Source organism: Triturus cristatus, chromosome 6 (assembly GCF_964204655.1).
Source record: "Triturus cristatus chromosome 6, aTriCri1.1, whole genome shotgun sequence".
Classification (NCBI taxonomy): domain Eukaryota; kingdom Metazoa; phylum Chordata; class Amphibia; order Caudata; family Salamandridae; genus Triturus; species Triturus cristatus.
In genome coordinates, this window is record NC_140589.1 from 105,884,414 (window position 1) to 105,907,219 (window position 22,806).

Consider the following 22,806-nt stretch of genomic DNA (forward strand, 5'->3'; position numbering starts at 1 on the left):
ATGGATTTTTTTTAATTGACGTGTAGACCCAGCTGATGCAGTTGTTGAATGCAGTAAGAGAGGTGCTGCTGTAGAAGAGTTGGAGACGCAATCTTGAAGAGCCAGTTGTCTAGGTAAGGGTAGACGAAAAATTGTTTCCTTTTCAAGAAAGCAGCTACTACTGCCATGTACTTTGAGAATGTGCGAGGAGCCGATTCAGACCGAAAGGCAGGACAGTGAACTGGAAGTGGTCTGACTGGATGCGAAACCTTAGAAACTTTCGATGATTGGGATTTGGAAATAGGCATCTTAAAGATCTATGAAACACATCCAGTCCCCTTGATGTAGGTGTGGGATTATTTGATGTAATGCTAGCATTCTGAACCTCTCTCTCAGAACAAACTTGTTGAGAAGCCTGAGATCTAGTATAGGCCTGAACTCCTTGTTTGGACCTTTCTTTGGGACCAAAAAATATCGGAGTAGATACCCTATCGACATTGGTGCCATGGGGCCGCCTCGATGGCCTCCTTTAGGAGAAAAGCGGAAACCTCTTCTCTCAGAAGATTTATGCGATGGATGACAGTCTTTCGAGGAGGAATAGAAGGCAGAGGGGACTTGAACCTGATGGAATACCCATTCCTCACAATATTGAGCACCCACTTGTCTAGTGTGATTTTGGTCCACTCTTCCAGGTAGAAACGGATACTTCCACCCACCGAGTTAGGGGAAGCAAACACTCACTGCTTCTGTTGTTGCTTGGCAGCAGGTGTGGACTCTCCCAGGACGACGCTGATCTTCCTTGATGTTGCTGGGAGGACCACTGAGGGGTTTGAACCCTCTGTTGGTATTGGCGTCCATTGTAAGGGCGGTAGCGTTGCCTGAAGTCCTTCCTCTTCTCGAGCCCAACCGCCTTCACAGTGTCCAGTTCGGTTTTCATCCTGGACATTTCGTCATCAGCATGAGAGCCGAAGAGCGATGTGCCATTGAAGGGAAGATTGTGGATACGATGTTGAGCCCCTGGCTTCAAACCCGTCAATCTCAGCCAGGCAGAGTGACGGGCACAAATCCCATGTGCGTAACCATGTGCAGCTAAGTCAGAGGCATCAGCCGCTGCACTGATGACTTGATTGGCCACCAAACACCCTTCATGGAGTATCTCCAGGAAATCTTGTCTGTCTTCCTTTGGGAGCTTTTCAGTGAAGCTCTGGCTACCTTCATATATGATGCTGAGGTGGTGCACATTCTCTTACCGACAGAATCCATGGCCTTACTGTCTCTATCCGGGGGTACCGCCGATGATGCTGCCCCTGTCTAGTTCTTCCGTGCCGCTGACACAATAACCGAGTCCGGTGGAGGGTCAGCCCTCAGAAAAAACAAGTCCTTCTCAGGAGCCTTGTACATTTTAGTGATCCGAGATGGGGCCGCCCCCACCAATGCTGGAGTAAGGAATTTTTGAAGAGCAGGCTCCAGGAAGCCAGGCACCAGGGGAAGCAACGGTCTAGATGAAGACCTTTGGTGAAGTGTTTCGAAGATGACTGACGTTTTAGAGGTAGAAACCGGCATCTCAATATGAAGCTTTGCAGCCCCTCTACATAGAACCTCATTGATGGTGAGGGTATCATCAATGGGCGTTATTCTACTCGGAGGAGAGGAAGAAAGAGTAGGAGAGTAATCTGCCTTTGAATCTGGGGACCACAAAGAAGAATCTATGGCTTTGTGTTCTGGGAGAGCGGTGGCGAGATCTGGATGCCCGACTCCTAGGAGAACGTGTTGAGTGCCTTCTCAAACATGGGGACCTTTGTGGAGTGGCACGTCGCTCATGTCTCTCAAATGAGTGCACTGATTGAATTAAAGGAGATCTGGATCTGCTAGGGGAATGTGGCAGTCTTGTTATCTTACGAATCTTCCACTCCCTTATGTCTCCCAGCCATCTCGGGGAGATATTAGTTGCAGGGGCTGGAGTCGGCACTGGTGAGGTTTCAGGAGTGACTTGCACTATCTGAAGTCCCGGGGAGGAAGAGGCACTCCTTGACGTCACAACCTCGGCGTCCCGCGTCGAGCGGTCTCTCGACGTCACCCTAGGTCTCTTGGCAGGAGGAGACCTGTGATTGGAATGTGATCTCCTCGACGTGGATCTCCTCGACGTCAATCTGGATCGCGATCTTCTTGACCTAGATCCAGAGGGTGTTTTGCGAGATCTCGACGTCAATCTCCTCGACGGCGACCTCCTTGGCGACGGATGCGTCGACGTCATGCATCTCGACGGCGAATGCCTGTGCAGACGCGTCATCGGTGAACGACTGTGCCTCACTGGTGTCAAAGCGCTCGGTGCTCGGCTCGATGTCGATGCGAGTGGACCTCTCGATGTCGGTGATGTTCTCAACGTCGCCATGGGTTCTCTCGGTGGGGGGCTTCGACGTTGATGAGTCGACGTCGAGCCACAGCCGCCTGACTTTGTAGGCGAGCCGGACCTGGACCGCCTACTCGTTGGTGTCGTCTTCGTCCTATGGGACTTCTCACCTGAAGTCGGTTGCTTCGACCGTGAAGGGCGCCTCAACTTCGATTTTGACATTGACTCGGACGTGTGATGGCGGCGTGTGAGACCAGCGTCTCCTTTCTCTTTGCGCTCCAGCCTTGTTTGAGAGGAGGGCTTCTTTGAGGGATGTTCTTCTCGGCCGCTTGCTGTTTCCTTTCCTCTCTCCTGCATAGAGTGCAGCTTAATCTTCTCCCTTTCTTTAAGGGTTTTTTTTAAAAACTTGCTGCAGTGGTAACACTGGTCTGGCTTGTGAGATGAAGGAAGGCAAGCAATACAGACCGAATGTGGGTTCGATTTAGCCATCTTTTTTCCACAGGCCGGACACTTATTAAATAAGGCCGGCATTATGACCCTGGGATCAGGGTCAAGACTGATTTGCAAATGGCTGGGTCCAAACTGGATTGGCGATCAAAAAAAACATGGATTTAGGCCCAAATATGTGACTGCAGGTCAATGTTTGACAATGTTTACCATTCTGTCCATCATATTTTGTGTAGTAATTTTTGCCCTAAGTGGAATGGGTATGCATAGATTGTCCTGTGCCTTGCTACGCCACCGGATTAAAGCTAGCCTGGATGATAAGGGGTAATACCAGAAAATTGGTCCCGGGATGCTTGCTTACTGATCCAGGGAGGGCCATGGGGAGCAGGGTCAAAACTGATTTCTGTATGGCTTGGTCCAAACTGGAATGGCGTGCTGAGCAAAACAACTATGGATTTAATCCGAGATCTGTGATTGGGGGCGAATGTTTGACAATGTTCAGCATTCCGTCCATCATCTTTCTATGTTGCAATTTTTGTCCAAAGTGTGATTTGTATGCTCAGGCCTGGGTCCCGTGCTCACTAAGCTACCTGATTCGAGCTAGCCTGGCTGATGAGGGGTGATACCCTGAAACCAGGACCAGGATGCTTTTTTTCCAGTTCAGGATGGACCTGGCCTGGCAGTTAGGGCTGGACTGTTCCAATGGGGAGTAGGGTCAAAACTGTTATGCATATAGCTGCCTCTAAACTGAAACGGTGTGCCAAGCAAAAAAACAATTAATTTAGGCCCAGATCTGTGACTGGGGGTGAATGTTTGAAAAAACAACAATTGATGGACAGAATGCAGAACAATGTCATACATTCACCCCAGTACAGAGATCTGGGCCTAAATCCATCGTTTTTTTGCTCACCATGCCATTCCAGTTTGAACCCAGCCATATGCAAATCAGCCTTGACCCTGTGCCTCATGGGAACAGTCCAGCCCGAACTGCCAAGCCAGGTCCTCCCTGGACTGGAAACAAGCATCCTAGGACCGGTTTCGGGTTGGGGGTGAATGTTTGACAATGTTCAACATTTTGTCCATCATCTTTTTGTTTTGCAATTTTTCCTCTAAATTGGATGGGTATGCCCAGACACACGTCTCGTTCTTGCTAAGCCACCAGATTCAAGCTAGCATGGATGATGAGGGGCGATTCCCCAAAACCAGTCCCAGAATGCTTGTTTTCCGGGCCAGGGACGACCTGGCCTGGCAGTTCGTGCTGCACTTTTCACAAGGGGGCAGGGTCAAGATTGATTTGCAAATGACTGGGTCCAAACTGGAATGGCGTGCCAAGCAAAAAATACATGGATTTAGGCCAAGATATGTGACTGCAGGTGAATATTTGACAGTGTTTAGCATTTCGTCCATCATCTTTTTGTGTTGCAAATTTTGCCCTAAATAAAATGGATATGCATAGATTATCCTGTGCTCGCTACACCACTGGATTAAAGCTAGCCTGGCTGATGAGGGGTGATACCATGAAACCGGTCTCAGGATGCTTGCTTTCTGGACCAGGGAGGGCCTGGGCTGGACTGTTACCATGGGGACCAGGGTCAAAACTGATTTGCCTATGGCTGGGTCCAAACTGGAATGGCGTGGCGTGCAAAAAAACAATGGATTTAGGCCCAGATCTGTGACTTGGGATGAATGTTTGACAATGTTAAGCATTCTGTCCATGATCTTTTTGTGTTGTAATTCAATATTGAGCAATGGCTATTGAAACGCTCCTAGGGTGCATTTCCTCTCTCCTGTGATACTTTCAGAAAGCGATTGGATCCACTGTACAGAGAATTTTGGCTTGAAGTTAATAGCAGATAAATAGGACACAAAATGATTAAGCCGAAAGGCATGTGCAACTGGGTAAACAATATAGTAATGACTGTGTTTTACAAGTAACTCTGCATAGATATTGACTTGAACCACACTCACCCATGCGAATTACCAACTCCTTAAGGTGACACAGCTCCAGGACTTTGTATAGCTCACTGTCCAGGTTACTGCCCCTTGGGTCTAGATTCTCCCGGATTGTTCCACTAAAGAGAAAGGGGTCCTGTGGAATGATGGCCAGCTTGGACCTGTGCAAACAAGAAATGCAATACATCACTGAATTTCAAAGCTTGATTTGATGGGAACAATATGAAAGTATGTCAAACCATTTTGAGTCCATTGGAAAATAAAATATGATAGAGAAATAAAATGTTGAGGAGGAAGTGAGGAAGAGAGAGAGAGAGAGCGATTGGAACTGTCAACCTTCCACCCCATTGTGCATAGACATTTCTTGCCAGGCTGAACAAATATGTTCAAGTTCTGGAGCTGTGCATACTGCACCTTTCATTGGTCCACGAGATCCCAGTAGGGCATCCGGATAGGTGGCTTCGTTCTTGATCATTCAGAAAGTGAAAATTTGACGATGATTCTTAGCTTCCTTGCTTTTGTGCTGCTTTTACCATTCCCAGTCTTGAAAGCGAGTCTATATCCTGGGCCTCATAGTGAGCAATTCTCGTTTATCAGACTACATAGAGATTTGTTTACATTGGCCACCTCAAGCAGAGATTTGGCACTTGTGGCAGGAAGGCGTTGAGGTTTATATGGACAACAGCAATTAAATAAGAAGTTTCAAGTCTGAGGAGCCTGTATGGCAAAACTTTATCATCGCTGAAGGCCACTGACGGGACCGTTGTGTTACAGCAAGGTAGACTCTTCTCAGTTGAAAAATGATGAAGACTATCTGTAGAAGCTGGTTGAAGAGGCACTGTAGACCACTACAGAGGAAGAAGCAGGAGATGTAATCTGCCCCATCTGCAAAGAAGGATCCCTTTGTACTGGTAAAGCCCGAAAAATAAAATGTCAGTAATTTTGGGACGACCAGCTAAATGCTTGTTCAGAATTTGGCCATCTGTTCCGTGGATGGTTTACTGTAGGCAACCTTTTAATTCCGCTGAGAAACTGGTGACTGCTAAGATGTTGTGGCCCATTTGTTTAGAAGCCGAGATAAAATGAGGAGCACTCTCCCCATTGTTTGCAGATACATAAAATGCCGACTGTTGGATTGAAAGATAATAAGGAATTAAGTACTGAGATATGGGTGCTCATGAAAATCGATGTTTTACTACTGAGGATTGAACTTGATTATGACTTATTGGCCCTGAAGAAGTAGGTGGAATTTATCCATGAGACGAAACTCGTGTTGGCTGCAAATTACCAATTTGGAATTCTGGTGTTTGGAATAAAACAAACAAATTACCATAACTACGGACTGCTGGATTTACTTTGGAATGGACATTTGCTCAGGATAAGGAAATTGCTGCTTACCCAGTATGCATCTGTTCTTGGCATTTAGAGTTGCGGAGTAATGTTTTTCTTTGAAGAAGTCTTTCCAGTCACGGGGTAGGTGACTCCTCCTTTCGGTGATAGTGCGCATGGGCATCGACTCCATTGCTAGATTGTTTTCCCGCAGCGGCTGATAATGGAGTTAGTGAGAGTAGTAAAAGATGTCCATGAATGCATGTATCTAAGTAAGATGTTACTGCAACAGGTATAGGTACCCGGGGAGGCGGGTGGGCGCATATGACTCTACAGCTCTATATGCCAAGAACAGATGCATACTGGATAAGTAGCATTTTCCGTTTGAGGCATATGAGCTGCAGATCATATGCTGTGCATGGACTACAGAGCAGTTATCTCCCAAAGCGGTGGCTAACCTGTAGCTGTTGCACTTGTTTGAAATAGTGTACGTAAAACTGCTTGGCCCACACTAGCTTGCTCTCTTGCTAACACATCTACACAATATTTTTCTGTACATGTGTGAGGTGTAGACCATGTTGCAGCTTTGCATATGTCATCTATGGGTATATTACCTAAGAATGCCTTAGAAGCCCTCAGTTTGCGTGTAGAGTGTGCTCTAGGAGGAACTGTTAATGTTTGTTTTGCTTTTGCATAGCAAATTTGAATGCATTTGACTATTCACCTTGCAATACCTGATTTTGATATGGGATTGCCTTTATGTGGTGCAGCAAAAGCGACATAAAGTTGGTTTGTCTTACGGAAAGGTTTTGTCCTTTCTATGTAATAAAGTAATGCTCTCTTCACATCTAAAGTGTGTAGGGCACGTTCTGTCACAGAATCTGGTTGAGGGAAGAACACAGGTAACTCAACAGATTGATTGATATGAAAGGCAGAAATGACTTTAGAAAGCAATTTAGGGTTGGTCCGAAGAACTACTTTATTTTGGTGCATCTGTAAAAAGGGTTCTTCTATAGTTAGTGCCTGAAGCTCACTGACTCTCCTCAGTGATGTGATAGCTATGAGGAAAGCTACTTTCCACGTAAGAAACTGCAGTTCACAGTTGTCCAATGGTTCGAAAGGTGGACCCATTAGCCTGGTGAGAACAATGTTGAGGTTCCACACTGGAGCAGGTGCATGTCTTGGGGGAATGACTCTTTTGAGTCCCTCCATAAAAGCTTTGATGACAGTTACTCTGAAGAGAGATAGATGTTGTCTATTCTGGAGGTATCCAGCTATCGTAGCCACAGGTAAGCGTATGGATGTGTACGCTAAATTGGAACACTGTAGATGTAACAAATAACATACAATGTTTTGAACAGAAGCATCAAGCGGGTTGATGTGGTTGTGAGTACAGTATATTAAAAACCGTTTCCGCTTTGCTGCATAGCAGGCTCTTGTGGTAGGACGTCTAGCCTCTTTGATAATATTCATGCAGTCTGGCGGTAGATTAAGGTAGCCAAACTCTAGGACTTCAGGTGCCAGATCGCAGGGTTGAGTTGACTGGTGTCCGGATGTCTTATGTCTCCATGGCTCTGTGTGAGGAAATTGGGTGTAAGACATAGTTTTTGATGAGGAACTACTGACAGTTCCAACAAGGTTGTGAACCAGGGTTGACGTGCCCACGTGGGAGCAACAAGGATTAGTGTCAGGGACGCTTATTTGAGTTTCCGAATCACTAATGGAATGAGTGGGAGAAGTGGAAAAGCATAAGCAAATATCCCTGACCAATTCTTCCATAGTGCATTGCCCTTGGACAACAGGGTGGATACCTGGAGGCGAAGTTTGGGCGTTCTGCATTTAGGTGTGTGGTGGACAGATCTATGCCTGGGAAGCCCCCCCTTTGAAAGAATGGGAGTAGAACTTGAGGGTGTAATTCCCATTTGTGGATTTGTTGTGTTTGACGACTGAGCAGATCTGCTATCGGATTGTTTACTCCTGGAAGGTGTTCCGCTGGGAGATACATTTTGTGATGTATAGCCCATTTCCAGATGGTCTGTGCTGTGACAGCTGGAGAGAGTGTGTCCCCCCTGTCTTTGTATGTAATACATCGTTGTCATGTTGTCTGTATGAATCAAGACAGTCTTGCATACTAGATGAACTTGAAACGCTTTCAGTGCCAGAAAAATTGCTAGCAGCTCTAGGTGATTTATATGAAGTTGTTTCTGCCTCAAGCTCCATATGCCCTGAATTGTGTGGGTATGGAGATGTGCTCCCCAACCTGTTAGTGATACGTCTGCAAGTTAGTACTATCTGTGGAACCGGGTTGCTGAAGGGCCGCCCTTTTAAAATGTTTTGTGTGTTCCACCACTGCAGAGAGCGATGGTTGCGGCCATCTACCAACACTAGATCTAATAACAGACCCGAGCCTGGTTCCACTCTCTTGCTAAGCATTCCTGTAGGGGACGCATTTGAAGTCCTGTGTAAGGGACTATTAAAATGCAAGATGCTATAATTCACAATAACTGCATGAACAACTGAGCTGATAAAGAGTGTTGCGGCTGAAACTGAGACAGCAGGACTTGTATATTCCGGAGCCTGGCCGGAGTTGGGTATGCTAGAGCATTTTGTGTGTCTATAGGTATGCTTGAGTGTTGGACAGTCGGAGATGGGATTTGAACAGATTTACTGTGAATCCCAGCTCGTGGAGCAATTGCACAGTTTTCTGTGTGTGGCGTAGACAGCTGTCGTGCAAGCTGGCCTTTATGAGCCAGTCGTCTAAGTATGGGAAGACGAGAACATGTTGTCTTCGTAGATGGGCTGCGACCACTGCTAAGCATTTTGTGAAAACCCATGGGTGCTGTTGTTACTCCAAATGGAAGCACCTTGAATTGATAATGGTGGCCTGCTACCATGAACCTGAGGTATTTGCGATGTGCAGGATGTATTTGTATATGAAAGTAGGCGTCATTTGAATCCAGAGTGGAGAGAAAGTCGCCTTGCTGAAAGAGCGGAAGCACTTGTTGGAGTGTTGCCATATGAAAGTGGTCCGACTGAATGTACAGATTTAGTTCTCTGAGGTTTAATATTATTATTATTAAGACTTGTATTGCGCAATGAATCATCCCCTGGGGGATCTCTTGGCGCCTGGACAGTACACTCCAGGTCACTCATAACATTATGGCTATTCAAACAGCCATGTTTTCAACTGTTTCTTAAACTGCCCTAACGTTGTGCAAGCTCGAATCTCTTCAGGTAGTCTGTTCCAATGGAAGGGCGCAAGATGAGAGAAAGCATGCCCACCCATTTTGATTTTACAGATTTTACAAGGGCATAGCAATTTCCGCTTGCTCGATCTAAGCTGGCGAACCGGAACATAGGGAATTACCTTTTTCCTTAGGTATGCCGGGCCCATCCCTTGCGTTGCTTTAAACACTAACGTCAAAAGCTTAAACACTGCTCTCTTTCTAATTGGTAACCAGCGCAGTGATTGCTGAAGAGGGAGAGACGGGGTACGGCTCGGTTTATTAAGAGCCAGCCTCGCTGCAGTGTCTTGCACAACTTGCAGCCCTGGATGATAGATCCTCCCTTACGCCTACTAGTAGTGCATTGCCGTAATCTAATCTACTAACTAGTAGAGCCTGAGTTAAGGTCTTTCTGGCCTCAAGGGGGATCCACGGAAAGATCTTCCTCAGCATCCGCATAATCCCAAAGCAGGTGCACGAAAGCAGGTGCACGAAAGTGTCTTCACGTGATCCTCATATAGGCCTGAGAGAGCCGTCCTTTTTGGGAATTAGAAAGTAGAGGGAGTACACACCTGCCCCTTGGTATTGCAAAGGGACCGGTTCTATTGCACCTTTCTGCAACAAAGAGAGAACCTCTTGCTTTAGAAGGGTAAGATGTCCTTGTGACATGAGGTGTGACCTTGGAGGAATGTTTGGTGGAGTGTTTGTAAGCTCCAGGCAGTATTCAGATTGGATAATTTGTAGAACCCATTTGTCTGATGTAATCGTATTCCAAATGGGTAGAAACTGAGAAAAACTTCCCCCACCAGGAGTGGAATAATCGGGGGGTATGGAAAGGAAGTCACTGTTTGGTGTTTACAGGGGAACTGCGTGTTGAATGACCTCTGCCTCTTCCCTTTCCATTGTTTCCTCTATATCCACCTCTAAAGTAATCTTTTGAAGAGGGCGACTAATTGATGCCTTTGTAAGAGGAGGAGGGATTTTCTGTAGATATATTTTTTGAGCCACCCCTGTAGAATGAGTGACGAAAGGATCCTCTGTTGGAAGGTGATTGTAAGGCCCCCATGGACTTTGCAACCTCAGTATCCTTTTTCATTTTTTCCAGAGATGTATTAACAGCTGGACCAAAGAGGTGTTCTTTGTCAAATGGTTGGGTAAGAATAGAGGCTTGCATCTCAGGTTTAAATCCTGAAATTCTTAACCAAGCATGCCTACGAAGCAGTACGCTAGTTTTTCCTGCCAGGGATGCTGTGTCTGCTGCATCTAGTGCACATCTGATGGAGGTATTAGTTATTAGTTTACCCTCTTGAATAAGGTCACTAGCTCTGGACTTATGCTCATCAGGAAGAAATTCCATGAGCTTCTTCAGCTCATCATAATGAGCTCTGTCATATCTCGCTAATAGTGCTTGAGCATTGGCAATGTGCCGATAATTTGCTGCTTGTGACTCTACCCTTTTGCCTGAAGCATCAATTAATTTGGACTCTTTATCAGGAGGAGGGGCTTCACCTGTGGTTTGTGAATTAGCTCTCTTATGAGCGTTAGAAACTACAAGAGAGTCCAAGGGCAACTAGCCTTAAATATATACAGGGTCAGTAGGTGCAGATTTGTACTTTTTCTCTATCCTGGAAGTGATGATTCTTGCTCTTACAGGGTCTTTAAAGATGTAATCAGTATGTTTAAGCAGCCCTTTTTGCATTGGTAATGTTTGGGTAGCCCTCTGAGATGAACTAAGGTTTCAAACAAAAAATCTTCCTCTAAAGCCTCTTTATGTAGGTCTAGCCCATGATACTGTGCAGCTCTGTTAAGGAGCTCGAAGGTTTCGGGTCGGCACCGGCGTGAGGACGGGTAGAGCCTGAGCTGAAAGTCTGTTGTTAGTGTCTCAGCACTGAGCCCGAAGGTGAGGCACTTGAAATGTTTTCTCAGTGCTGACCTTGGCCCGAAGGCAGAGGAGGGACCGGAGCCTTTCTATGGAGTTGATGGTAGGGGAAGGAAGTCACTGTACTCTCAATCCATTGGCCCGGTGTGAGGTCGTTGCATTTGGCTTCCTGCGCGTAAGATTCCTCATGATCGGAGTTGTCTCCCACAAGATCCGGTGCGGAGCCGCTTTGTTGGTGCATTTTGTGACGTCGAGCCCGACTGTTACGGAGCGTATTCTTTGATTGAAACGAACGACATGCGTTGCAGTCTTTCTCGTTGTGTTCCGGGGATAGGCAAAGGTTGCACACTTTGTGCAAGTTGGTGCGCGGAAACTTACCGCGACACCCAGGACAGAACTTTCCATTGACTGCTATCAACCCCGGCGCAGGTAGGCCCAACGGCATTCCACAAATTTTCCGATCAAAGCTTTAGAGTGTAGATGATACGCGGAGAAAGGGAAATGTGATCGATAAACAAAACCATCGAGGGTAGTGGATTGCGCATCAAAGGGGGCCCGGAGAATGGTGCCAAACCGGAGCGCAACAATTCACATCCAAACTCAATGGCGGAAAAAATCAATGTAACACTGGAGTCGATGCCCATGCGCACTATCACCAAAAGGAGGAGTCACCTACCTCATGACTGGAAAGACTTCTTAGAAGAAAAACAAAGTGCAAATATCCAGACCAACACTAGATGGCGATCTATGCACAGCGTATGATCTACAGCTCATATGCCTCGAACGATTTGGTTTGTTTTCATTTGTTTTCTAGTAGAATATCAGGCATCCATAAACAGAAGACCATCATAAATGAGATAGTGGTGAGATACACGTGTTTGAACCCTGACCCAGTATATATCTGCCTGTGATGGGAGCCTAACTGTCTCCTGTAAACACCTACAATATTTGCTTTTTCTACACTCCTGCCTCAACTGTGATCTATGTGTTTTCCTTTGACTCTTGTCTTTCTGTACATATGGAACAACAGGTGCTTAATATGTTGCTGGTGGTCTCCGGTGCGCTGCAGCAGCACTTGTCAGCGCCGGCATTTATGAATGTCTGCTACACATGCCACTGTTGTCTAATTTAGAGATAAGCACTAAAAGAGTTGTGTATTAATTCAATATACATTAATAATGACTAATATCGGCTACTTTATCCATTTATACAGCTTTAGGGGCCTGAATAGTCTGAACTATCACACTTGTAGGAGTGTGATGGTTAGTAATAATTTTGGTACTGTTGTTGGCAGCGCTTCTAGGTGCAATGGGTGGTTCAAGCTGCAGTGGCCTCCGGACGAGGGCCCTGGCACCTATATTTTTACAAATGAACCAGTGGGAACAATCTCACTTCAGTGCTAAGCACAATGGTAATCAGAGGGAAGCCTATCCCATGTAAACATGCTAATATATGCTATCAAATGTGCACATATGAAAGTGTCCCTTTTCAAGTAAACAGACAATCAAACAGATCAGTGTGTTAGTGTTTTTAAGTAGACGTGGGAATGTGTACACATCTCTATCAGTTTCAGTTAATTTTATTAAAGTGCACAGTTAACTAAAACCATTGCACTAAGTGCATACAAAAAAACATTTACATAAAATCGTGTCAGGAGGAGGACATAAACAAAAATCCAAGATATTAAAAAGCAGTTTAAATAAATAAAGTTTTTATTGTGATACATTGTCTATAGGATGAAAATGCAGCAGTCGAACTTAAGATGCCAGTAGGCGTGAAAGTGATGTTGCAGCACAAGTATAAAGAAAGGAGTGTGCAGAACTTGATCAGAGAGCTTGAGTAGCCATGGGGATTGTTGCTTCAGTCAGTCGGTTGATTTTTTGATCGAGTCTGATCAGATATTTTGTGAGCCTACAGCAGAACTGCGTGACCTTTGAGTTAAAGCAAGCTATATTTGTGGGCATGCAGCAATGTAAACCACTCAGGATCCAAACTGGTTCCTTGGTCTTTTATGTTTGCCTCGCTTATACAGATTTGGTGAACCACAGTCTCTGGAGCTTTTCCGCAGAGTTGACAAAGCTCTATTGTGCCAGCTCGCTTCCATGGTGGCAGATGCAGAAATGATGGAAGACACCCCGGGCGGGACCTTGCCAGTGTGCTGCTCCCCCCAACACACAGCTCTGCCTGGTTGAAGTCGGCCCTGCGCTTCCAGGTCTCATGTATTTGAGGCCCTTCTCCACCCGCAGGCACACGCCATGCGCCTCATCCCTGGTGGTCCAGAGGTGAGTCTCTCTGCTTTCTGCTTTCCTGTGTTCCTCCTGGTTCTGCCTTTTGTTTTATTGCTATTTTTATTTTACTTTTTAGGCCTCGCATAGGCAGTGCGCATGCACTGTCTCTCCGAGACATCTAGTAATCTGTATAGCGAGGGTAATCCCGCCTGCTGCTTGCCTGCTGCTTGTTATTTGTCTGTGACCCTGTCAGTTTAAAAATCCTGGCTTGCTACTGGGCAATTGTTCCTGTTCTTCCTCCTTTCTGTTTCCGCTTTTCAGCTTAGCAGCACCGACTAAGTACTATCTTCTTACGCTGTGCGTGTTTAAGTATTCCTCAGAGGACTACTTTTTTGTTCGTGGGTCAAGTTACGTGTAAGACGCGCTTGCGCTTTCACTTTCAATATGCAAGCCGCTCGCTTTTGCATCCTTTTTTTTAAAAGAGCGCTGTGCTTCTGACAAGCGCTACTGTATACTTGCAAATTCGTGCCAAGCTTTTTGCATTACTTTTCGGTATCATGCTGCCGATCTCGCCAGTCCTCGGTCAGATTAGTCCATTTTCAGTTCTCCGTCCGCCTGTGTCCCCCTCCCCCTTTTCCAGGCATGTGAGCATGCGTTTCATGGTATGCATGCGCACTACGCAATTTTGTCAAAAGACGGCCATTACAAGGTGATGAGGATTTAAGAATATAAATTTGCTTTGCATCTGTAGTCCAACCAGAGCATAGGTGTCTGGGTCAGGATGACTTTGACATACAACCTGCCCTTTCATGTGTGACTTCCCGTACAAGTTTGTACAGCTCCCAGATATCAAGTTTCAAACAAGGTCGTAACATTTAAACGCTGCCCAGTGTAAAATTCCCAACACGATTGTCAAGTGTCCCATATCAAGTGGGCTAGGCGCAGCATGTCCTGGTAGTTTAGCCAACACCACTTTACTTTACATACTGAAACTTACAGTTTAACGTATGTCTATTATTAGAACGTGCCTGAAAGTTCCAGCATACAAAGAGCTGTTGTCTAAAAAGCCGAAGTGGCTCAATGTCTAATTTGCGATATGGGTTCACTTGATGGCTACTCTCCATGTGAAATGCATTGGGCTGAAGGGCTGAACATTTTTGTGGATGCCAGTAGGAAAACTATATTTGTGTCACTAAAAATGAGGGTAAAACCTTGGATTAACTTTACAAGGGAGTGCAGCTTCTGATCTATGCATAGCTGCTAAGAGGCCTAATGCTACATGTGACACCATGAGCAAGTACTGGATTTTCATACTCTATAGCACATTGCATTCTGGGACTTGCGGTTTTATGTTTAACGGTGCAAGTACAGGCTCAAAAATCGCAGCTTGCAAGCGCAACATAAAACAAGACAGTCTGAAGGTATATATCACACGTGACATAGGGCCACTTGGCGGCTATGACTCTATGGGCCTGCGGTGTGGTAACAGCTGCAGGCCCTGGCTCCAAATGTTAGGAGATATAGCCATTAGCCAGGATAACTTTTTTGTGCAGATTTATATGCCGCGAACTCGACCCAAATTGATTGGAGCGCTTTACATGAGCACCAGTTTTGTTACATATCGTTCATTTTTTTGGTAAGCACGGGGAGATTAAGGGCCTTATTTATGAAGGCCTTGCGCTGCCGGTGCGTCACTTTTAAAAAGGGAAAAAAGTGGCGTACCGGCGGCGCTAGGCCTTCATAAATAAGGCCCAAAGTGATGACATTGCGACTAGAGCCTGGCTCTCCAGCTCCAAGGTCGGCAGCTCTGGCCGTAAGGCCACATCCTCTCCCCCTTTACCTCTAGCTAAACAATTTATCTAACAGAAGCTCATTTAATTAGTTATGCTTTCAGTTGGGATCTACATGCCTGTAAGGCAGACCATTAAATAACGATCAGAGCCGTTCCCCCGGGGTGTTTGTCTCCATAATATCACCAACAGAAATATTGGCCCTCAGTAACTGGGTGCGCCCACATTCCTTTTGTTCGCCGAGCGTGGGTGTGTAATGCTTTTATTTTTCGGCTCCTCCCTGCAAGGTGTAAACTGCATTAAAAAAAATGTAAACTAGTGCTCAGGATGTTGAACCGAGGCTGGGGCTCGAACACGGAGCCCCAGCTCCGAAATCTGCAGCTCTGAGTGCTGTGCCACGTTCTCTCCCTCTGGAGACCCGTCCTGGAGTCTTCCTTTGTTTGCCTCAAGCCGCACATTCGCAGCAGTTCGCTCTCTGGCTTTTTGTTTAATTGTTGTAGTGATTCTACGAGCACCAGTTACGTTACACAATGACTGTTTCATATTTTTTGTAGACACGGGGAGATTAATTAGCAGCTCAGGACATTACTTACATTTCTTTAACAGACCAGCGGATTAATCTACCAGAATATATGTCGTTACTACGCATTCCGTTGCAACGCATGCCTTTACCACGCATGCGTTACAACGGAATGTTTTTTCTTCGCATTGCCCTTACCTCGCTCTTGCCTTTACCCCGCTTTTTCTTTTTGGGGGGGAGACCCCCCCAAACCCCCTTTCTTCTTTTTTTTTCCGTTTTCTTAGGTCTTCGCTGACACTAAAGAAGGACTGACGCTTTTTTCCCTACCAGGAAGACGCTTTCCGGTATGACGTTGTTTGCGTGGTAAAGACGTCGTTGAAGCAATACGCGTTGTGAAGACGTTTACGAGGTAAGTGTACCGTTGTAAACGTAACGCGTAGAAAATGCTTAGTTGTAAAGGCTGTTTCCCAATCTACCAGTGTCTAACAAAAAATATTAAACTGTCATTAATAAGCTGTCATTGTATAATGTAACTGGTGATGGTGGAAAGCGCTGCCGGTCACCATCACCATTTTAAAATAGCATCATTAGTGACAGCAAAGCCTGTGCCACGCTCGTGCAATCAGCTGGCAACGATACACGCGCTAACATTTTTATTTCTAGTGCGTGTATTGCTGCCAGCTGATCGTGGCACAGGCTTTCCTGTCCCTGACAAAAATGCCTGCAAACAAACAGACTCCTCCAATATGAGCAATCAGTTGCCTTTGAAAATAAGCGTGGTCTCCAAAGGCTCTTTCTGAAACTGTTTGCTGTCAGAGATGGCAGGACACGCTCTTGTAATCCTAGCTCTGGAAGCATCTATACTGCATCTTTCAAACTGCTGCATGAATAAATATCTTCAGACGGGCTAATTATAATGGCTGTGCTCATTCATTAAGCCCATCTGCCACCACATGGGATTGGTGCATTTGCACAAGTTACTACTTGTGTAACGATATATCTGTAAGAGATATTAGTTAGTGATAGATTCCTTACCTTAGAATATCCCCAGGCGTCAGACTGGATCCAGAAAGTTTTGCTAGCAGTACCCCTGCGCGTCAGTAGGTGGCGTCGTGCGGCTCCGCGCCCGTCGCTGGCATCGTAAGCGCCGAGATGACGTCACTGAGACTACTAAGGCGCCACCCATGCGCGCTGATGTCAGTTCTGTACATGACTTTCCGCGCCAGGAACGCAGAGCCATGCAAGAAACTGACCACTGGTGCCAAGAAACTAAGGCCCTGAAAGGGCTGACCTTAACCCTAGAAATCAGTTTGCAGAACGGGGAGGATGGGTTGGGCAGTAAGGAATCTATCACTAACTAATGTCTCTTACAGATATATCGTTACACAAGTAGTAACTTGTGCATCTGAAAGAGACACGTTAGTGATAGATTCCTTACCTTAGAATAGATACCCCATCAATACCAATGCCAATGGTGGGTCTGCAAATAGATTACACCAGAAAGTCACGGAGAAGAGAACGGCCAAAGAAGCCGTCTCTCCGGACCTGACTGTCAAGGCAGTAATGCTTGGTAAACATGTGCAGCGAGGCTCACGTAGCTGCCTGACAAATGTCCTGCAAGGGGACGCCGCGTCCCAAGGCAGTAGTGGCTGCCATCGCCCTGGTAGAATGGGCACGCAGCCCCACAGGAGCCTCCTTCTTAGCCAACGAGTAACAGGCCTTGATGCAGAGAACGACCTACCGAGAGATGGTCTGGTTGTGCACAGCCCGACCTCTTTTGGCACCCACGTAGCCAACAAAGAGCTGGTCATCCACCCGGAACTGTCGTGTGCACTGCTAGTAGAACGAGAGCGCATGTTTTGAGTCCAGACAGTGGAGCCTCTCTTCCTCTTTTGAAGGATGTGGAGGCAGAAAGAAGGTGGGCAAAGTGATGGTCTGCTCTATGTGGAAGGGCATGACAACCTTTGGCAAAAAAGAAGGACGGGTCCTTAAAACCACCTTGTCCGGATGAACAGAAAGGAAAGGAGGTTTGAAAGAAAGAGCCTGGAGCTCACTCACTCTTCTGGCAGAGGTGATAGCTACCAGGAAAGCCGTCTTGAGAGTGAGAAGACGCAAAGGACAGGCATGAAGGGGCTCGAAGGGAGCGCAAATCAAATATGTCAAGACAAGGTTTAAGTCCCATTGAGGCATTATGAACGGCACGGGAGGAAACGTGTGCGTAATGCCTTTCAGGAAACGGTTAACAACCGGGGACTTAAAGAGAGAAGGCTGATCTGGAAGCCTTAGAAAGGCAGAGATGGCCGAAAGATAACCTTTGATAGTGCCCACAGCAGAGCCCTGCTGGGCCAAGGATAGTAGGAACAGAAGGACCTCAGAAAGAGGGGCAGAAAGGGGATCCACAGACTTTGCTATGCATCATGCCACAAACTTGTTCCACCGGCAGGCGTATACCGTCTTAGTGAAGGGACGCCTGGCTGCCAGAATGACATCACAAACTTCGGGAGGAAGATCGAAAGCTGTCAACTGTCGCCACTCAATCTCCACGCATGGAGGTGGAGGCTGGACAGGTTCGGGTGGAGGACCATCCCCTGCTGCTGCGACAGAAGATCCTCCCGAAGAGGCAGTCGGATCGGGGGATCGATCGCCATGCTGAGTAGCTCGGGATACCAGTATCTTCGTGCCCAATCCAGAGCCACAAGGATGACTTGGGCCCGGTCGCGCCGAATCTTCTTCAGCACTCTGGGCAGAAATGGTATAGGCAGAAAGGTGTACAACAGACGGAAAGCGTCGCCGAGCGAGTGGCGCCTTCCAACGCGCAGAACTGATGACATTGCGCGTTCTCTTCGGTAGTGAATAGATCTAACCATGGCTCTCCCCACTGCTGAAAGAGACCTTGCACCACGTCCGAGTTCAGATGCCATTCGTGATCCATCAAGCACCGGCGGCTAAGTTCGTCTGCCCTGGCGTTCAGAGAACCTGCCAGGTGTTGAACCACCAAGGTGATGCCTTGATGTTCCAGCCATGTCCAGAGGCGCAGAGCCTCCTGACATAGGGCCCAGGAACCCACCCCGCCCTGTTTGTTGCAATACCACATGGCGGTGGTTTTGTCCGTGAACACCTGCACCACACTTCCCGGACAGAGGGAAGGAATGCCTTCAGTGCAAGTCAGATCGCCCGAAGCTCCAAAAGGTTGATATGGAGTCGGGACTCTGCCGGAGACCAGAGGCCTCTGATCTCCGCCTCTCCCATGTGGCCACCCCATCCCAGGAGGGATGCATCCGTCACCACTGTGTGCTCCGGTTGGAAAAGGGAGAGGGATCTGGCATTGACCCAATCGCGATTCGTGAGCCACCACTGCAATTGTCGTGCGGTGCCCTCCGAGATCTGGACATGATCGGACAGGTTGCCCTGATGCTTCGCCCACTGGAACTTCAGGTACCACAGCAGAGCCCGCATATGCCATCTGGCATGTGGCACCAGCAGGATGCAGGAGGCCATCAGGCCCAGGAGCCGGAGGGTCATCCTCATTGAAACCCGGGAAAAAGGCAGAAAAATCAGAATCATAGCCTGAATATCCCGGACTCGCTGCTCGGGAGGATAAACCCGAAACAGCGTCGAATCCAGAACTGCTCTGATGAAGGGGAGCTTCTGAGAGGGACTCTGGTGCGAATTCGGCACGTTGATGGAGAACCCCAGCAAATGCAGGTCGGCCGTAGTCTGAAGGTGGGACACGACTGCCTGGGGCGAGCCCGCCTTCAACAACCAGTCATCGAGGTAGGGGAAGACTGACACCCCCGACCTGCGCAGATGAGCTGCGACCACCGCCATCACTTTCGTGAACACCCGAGGGGTGCTGGTAAGGCCGAAGGGGAGCACGGCAAATTGAAAATGTTCGTGGCCTACCGTGAACCGCAGGTAACGCTGGTGGGCCGGCAGGACAGGGATGTGAAAATATGCGTCCTGCAAGTCCAACGCTACCATCCAGTCTCCAGGGTCGAGGGCAGCCAAGACCTGAGCCAGAGTCAGCATTTTGAACTTCTCCTTCCGGAGGAAGCGGTTGACGTTCTGGAGGTCCAAGATGGGACGCAGACCACCTTTGTCCTTCCTGAGGACCAGAAAGTAGTGGGAATAACAACCACTACCTACTTCTGGCCCAGGAACACACTTGACGGCCCCCTTGGTCAAGAGGGCCGTGACCTCCTGCCGGAGAAGTGTCAAGTGTTCCCCCGATAGGCGGTGGAACTGAGGCGGAATTGCTGGAGGGGTGGACTGAAAGGGAAGGGTATAACCCTTACAGATGATCTGCAACACCCACTTGTTCGATGTGATAGCGTGCCAGTGGGAGAGATGATGGCAAACCCTGCCATCCACTGGCGTTGGGTGCCCCACAAAGCACGGATTAGGAAGGTTGGGAGGCAGAAGCAGTGAGGCGGAGGTGGACTGACCCTCACGCTGATTTCCAGACCCGCCCCTGTGGAAACTGCGTCCGCGCTGAGGCTGGTTCTGCACAGGCTTGCTGAAAGAACGTGCCTGGGCGCCCCGTCTGTGGCCACGAAAGGAACGAAACCCAGGAGTGGCTGAGCTTCTCATGGAAAGACCTAAGGGCTTGGCCGTGGCCCGCGAGTCCTTAAAACGCTCCAGTGCACTGTCAGCCTAATCGCCAAACAGGCGAGTGCCATCAAAGGGCATGTCCATGAGTGAGCTTTGTACATCTGGCGAGAACCCGGTAGATCTCAACCAGGCGTGGTGACGAAGCACCACAGTCGTAGAAATCGCTCTACCTATTGAGTCCTCGGCGTCCAAACCACACCAAATGGCGAACTTAGCCGCATCCTTACCCTCGGCAACAGCTTGGGAGAGCACAGCTTCGTCTCTTCAGAACACTGAGGCAACACCTGTGCAACTGTATCCCACACCGCGTGGGAATAGCAGCCCAATAGGCATGCGATGTTTAACGACCGCAGCCCCAAGCTGGCTGAAGAGAACAACCGCTTACCGAACTGCTCCAGCTTCTTAGAGTCCTTATCCGGCGGAGCCGTGGGAAAGGTACTCTGTGAAGTCGAGGCTTGGATGACCAGGCTCTCAGGCGTAGGATGAGTGGTGAGAAAAGCGGGGTCACCAGGCGCCTGGCGAGGACGCCTGGCAACATTCTTATCCACAGGGGCCCCTGTGGCTGGCCACGACCAAGTGCCCAGCAAGACATCAGTGAGGGCGTAGCTAAATGGTAGCAAGGGCTCCGACGGAGTGGACGCCGTCTGGAGCACTTCAGTGAGGGCCACCGTAGGGAGATCAAGGTTGAGGACCTCAGCTGCCCGATGGAGCACCATCGTGTAGGAGGCGGCCTCCTCCATGGTAGGCGGGGGAGAGGCAAATCCCGGGTCAGAGGAGACGTGGAGGACGCCGGCATCCTCCAACACGTCCGCCCAGTCCTGCTCGGAGTCACACTGACGGGCAAGAGGGTCCTCGGACCCCTCCCTGTCATCCTCCACCTCCGACGCATGTGGTACAGACCGCAGCGGCAGAGCAGGAACAAACGGCGCCGGGAACGGCGCCGGCCAGGGCAGAGCCGGCGCCGTGTCCCAAGGCGGATCCCATGTAGGAACAAAATGGTCCTGGAACCTGGGCAAGGGCGGGACAAATGGCACCCACTGCAGAGGCGCAGCTGAGGGTGGCGCTGGGTCCGGAGCCGGCAGCGATGGACCTTGTGGCGCCGTGGCCGGAGCCAACGGCGCAGGATACCGTGGTGCCGAAGCTGAATCCGCCGGCGGCCCAACAGGATCCGGACACGGGACCGCGGGGCCCGAAGGCGCGCCGGCGGGAGCCCGAGGCCTAAAAAGCCGGTCCATGGTAGCAAGAAATTCTTGCACCTGTGAGGGAGTCGCCGACAGACCCGGGTAAGGCGGGTAGGCCGCGGGACTCTCGAGCTCCAAAGGAGCCGCGGGGGCAAAGCCACAGTACCCGTCGTCCGCATCCGAGGACCGACAGGGGGATGTCGGAGAGCGAACATGCTTCTTCGACTTCTTTTTGTGTCATCTCTTACCCGAATCCGAGGGTGAAGACTTGGAGCTCGAGGAGCGACGACTGTGGCCCCGCGAGCATTCCCTGGAACGGTCCCTGGACCGGGAACGGCGCTGAGACGAGTGCCGGACCTCCAGCAGCTTCCGGTGCCGCTCCCTCAAGGCCTTCGGGGCCATGGCCTGACAGTCCAGACAGGACCGGGAGTCGTGGTCGGTCTCCAGGCAGTAGAGGCAGATATCGTGGGGGTCAGCCACCGACATATTGCGACGGCAGGCCCCACAAAACTTAAATCCAGGTATCCCTACGTGCACCAAGGAAACCAAAATTGTACAGGAGACAAAAGTCTCAAAAAGGGTAGTCAAAAAGTGACTAAGGTACGTGATCTAACCGGATCTGCGCTTTCTGGCGCGGAAAAAGAAAGAACTGACGTCAGCATGCATGGGTGTCGCCTAAGTAGTCTCTGTGACGTCATCTCATCGCTTATGACGCCAGCGACGGACACAGAGCCGCACGACGCCACCTACTGACGCGCAGGGGTACTGCTAGCAAAACTTTCCAGATCCAGTCTGACGCCTGGGGATATTCTAAGGTAAGGAATCTATCACTAATGTGTCTCTTTCAGATGTGTACTGTTGGAGATGGCTGTGGGTGGGAGTACAGAGATCTGTGCACATCCAGGCCTGTATAAAACCAAAAGGGCTCACCTCTGCTCCCAGCCAACTACAGACCTATTAGCCTCATTGATGTGCCACAGAAGATCTTTGGCAAACTCATGTTAAATCGCCTCCAAGACTGGATTGAAGAACGTGCGATTTTGAGCACATATCAAGCAGGGTTCAGAAGAGGTATCTCTACCATCGACCAAATCTTCCGTCTGAACCTTTTATACTGGAAGGCAGTTGTGATCGAGGGCGGTAGCCTATACACGGTGTTTGTGGACTTGCGTGCCGCCTTCGATTTAGTGCCCAGGGATAAATTATGGGCTGTTTTGGCGGACCTCGAGGTTCCCGGTGATATTCTATTAACCCTGAAGAGACTGCACCAGGGAAATTTCGCCAGGGTGAGATGTGGAAGAGGAGGGATTCTTTC

General features: G+C 48.6%; 1 protein-coding gene across 1 annotated transcript in view; it reads right to left on the reverse strand.

The window, feature by feature from the left end:
- LOC146816462 (ATP-binding cassette sub-family C member 10-like) overlaps positions 1–22,806 on the reverse strand; it is a 699,272-nt gene that overhangs the window by 19,644 nt on the left and 656,822 nt on the right. The window contains exon 11 of the mRNA XM_085609512.1: positions 4,745–4,890. Coding sequence (XP_085465638.1) covers positions 4,745–4,890 — 146 coding nt within the window. The remainder of the gene's footprint in view (positions 1–4,744; positions 4,891–22,806) is intronic.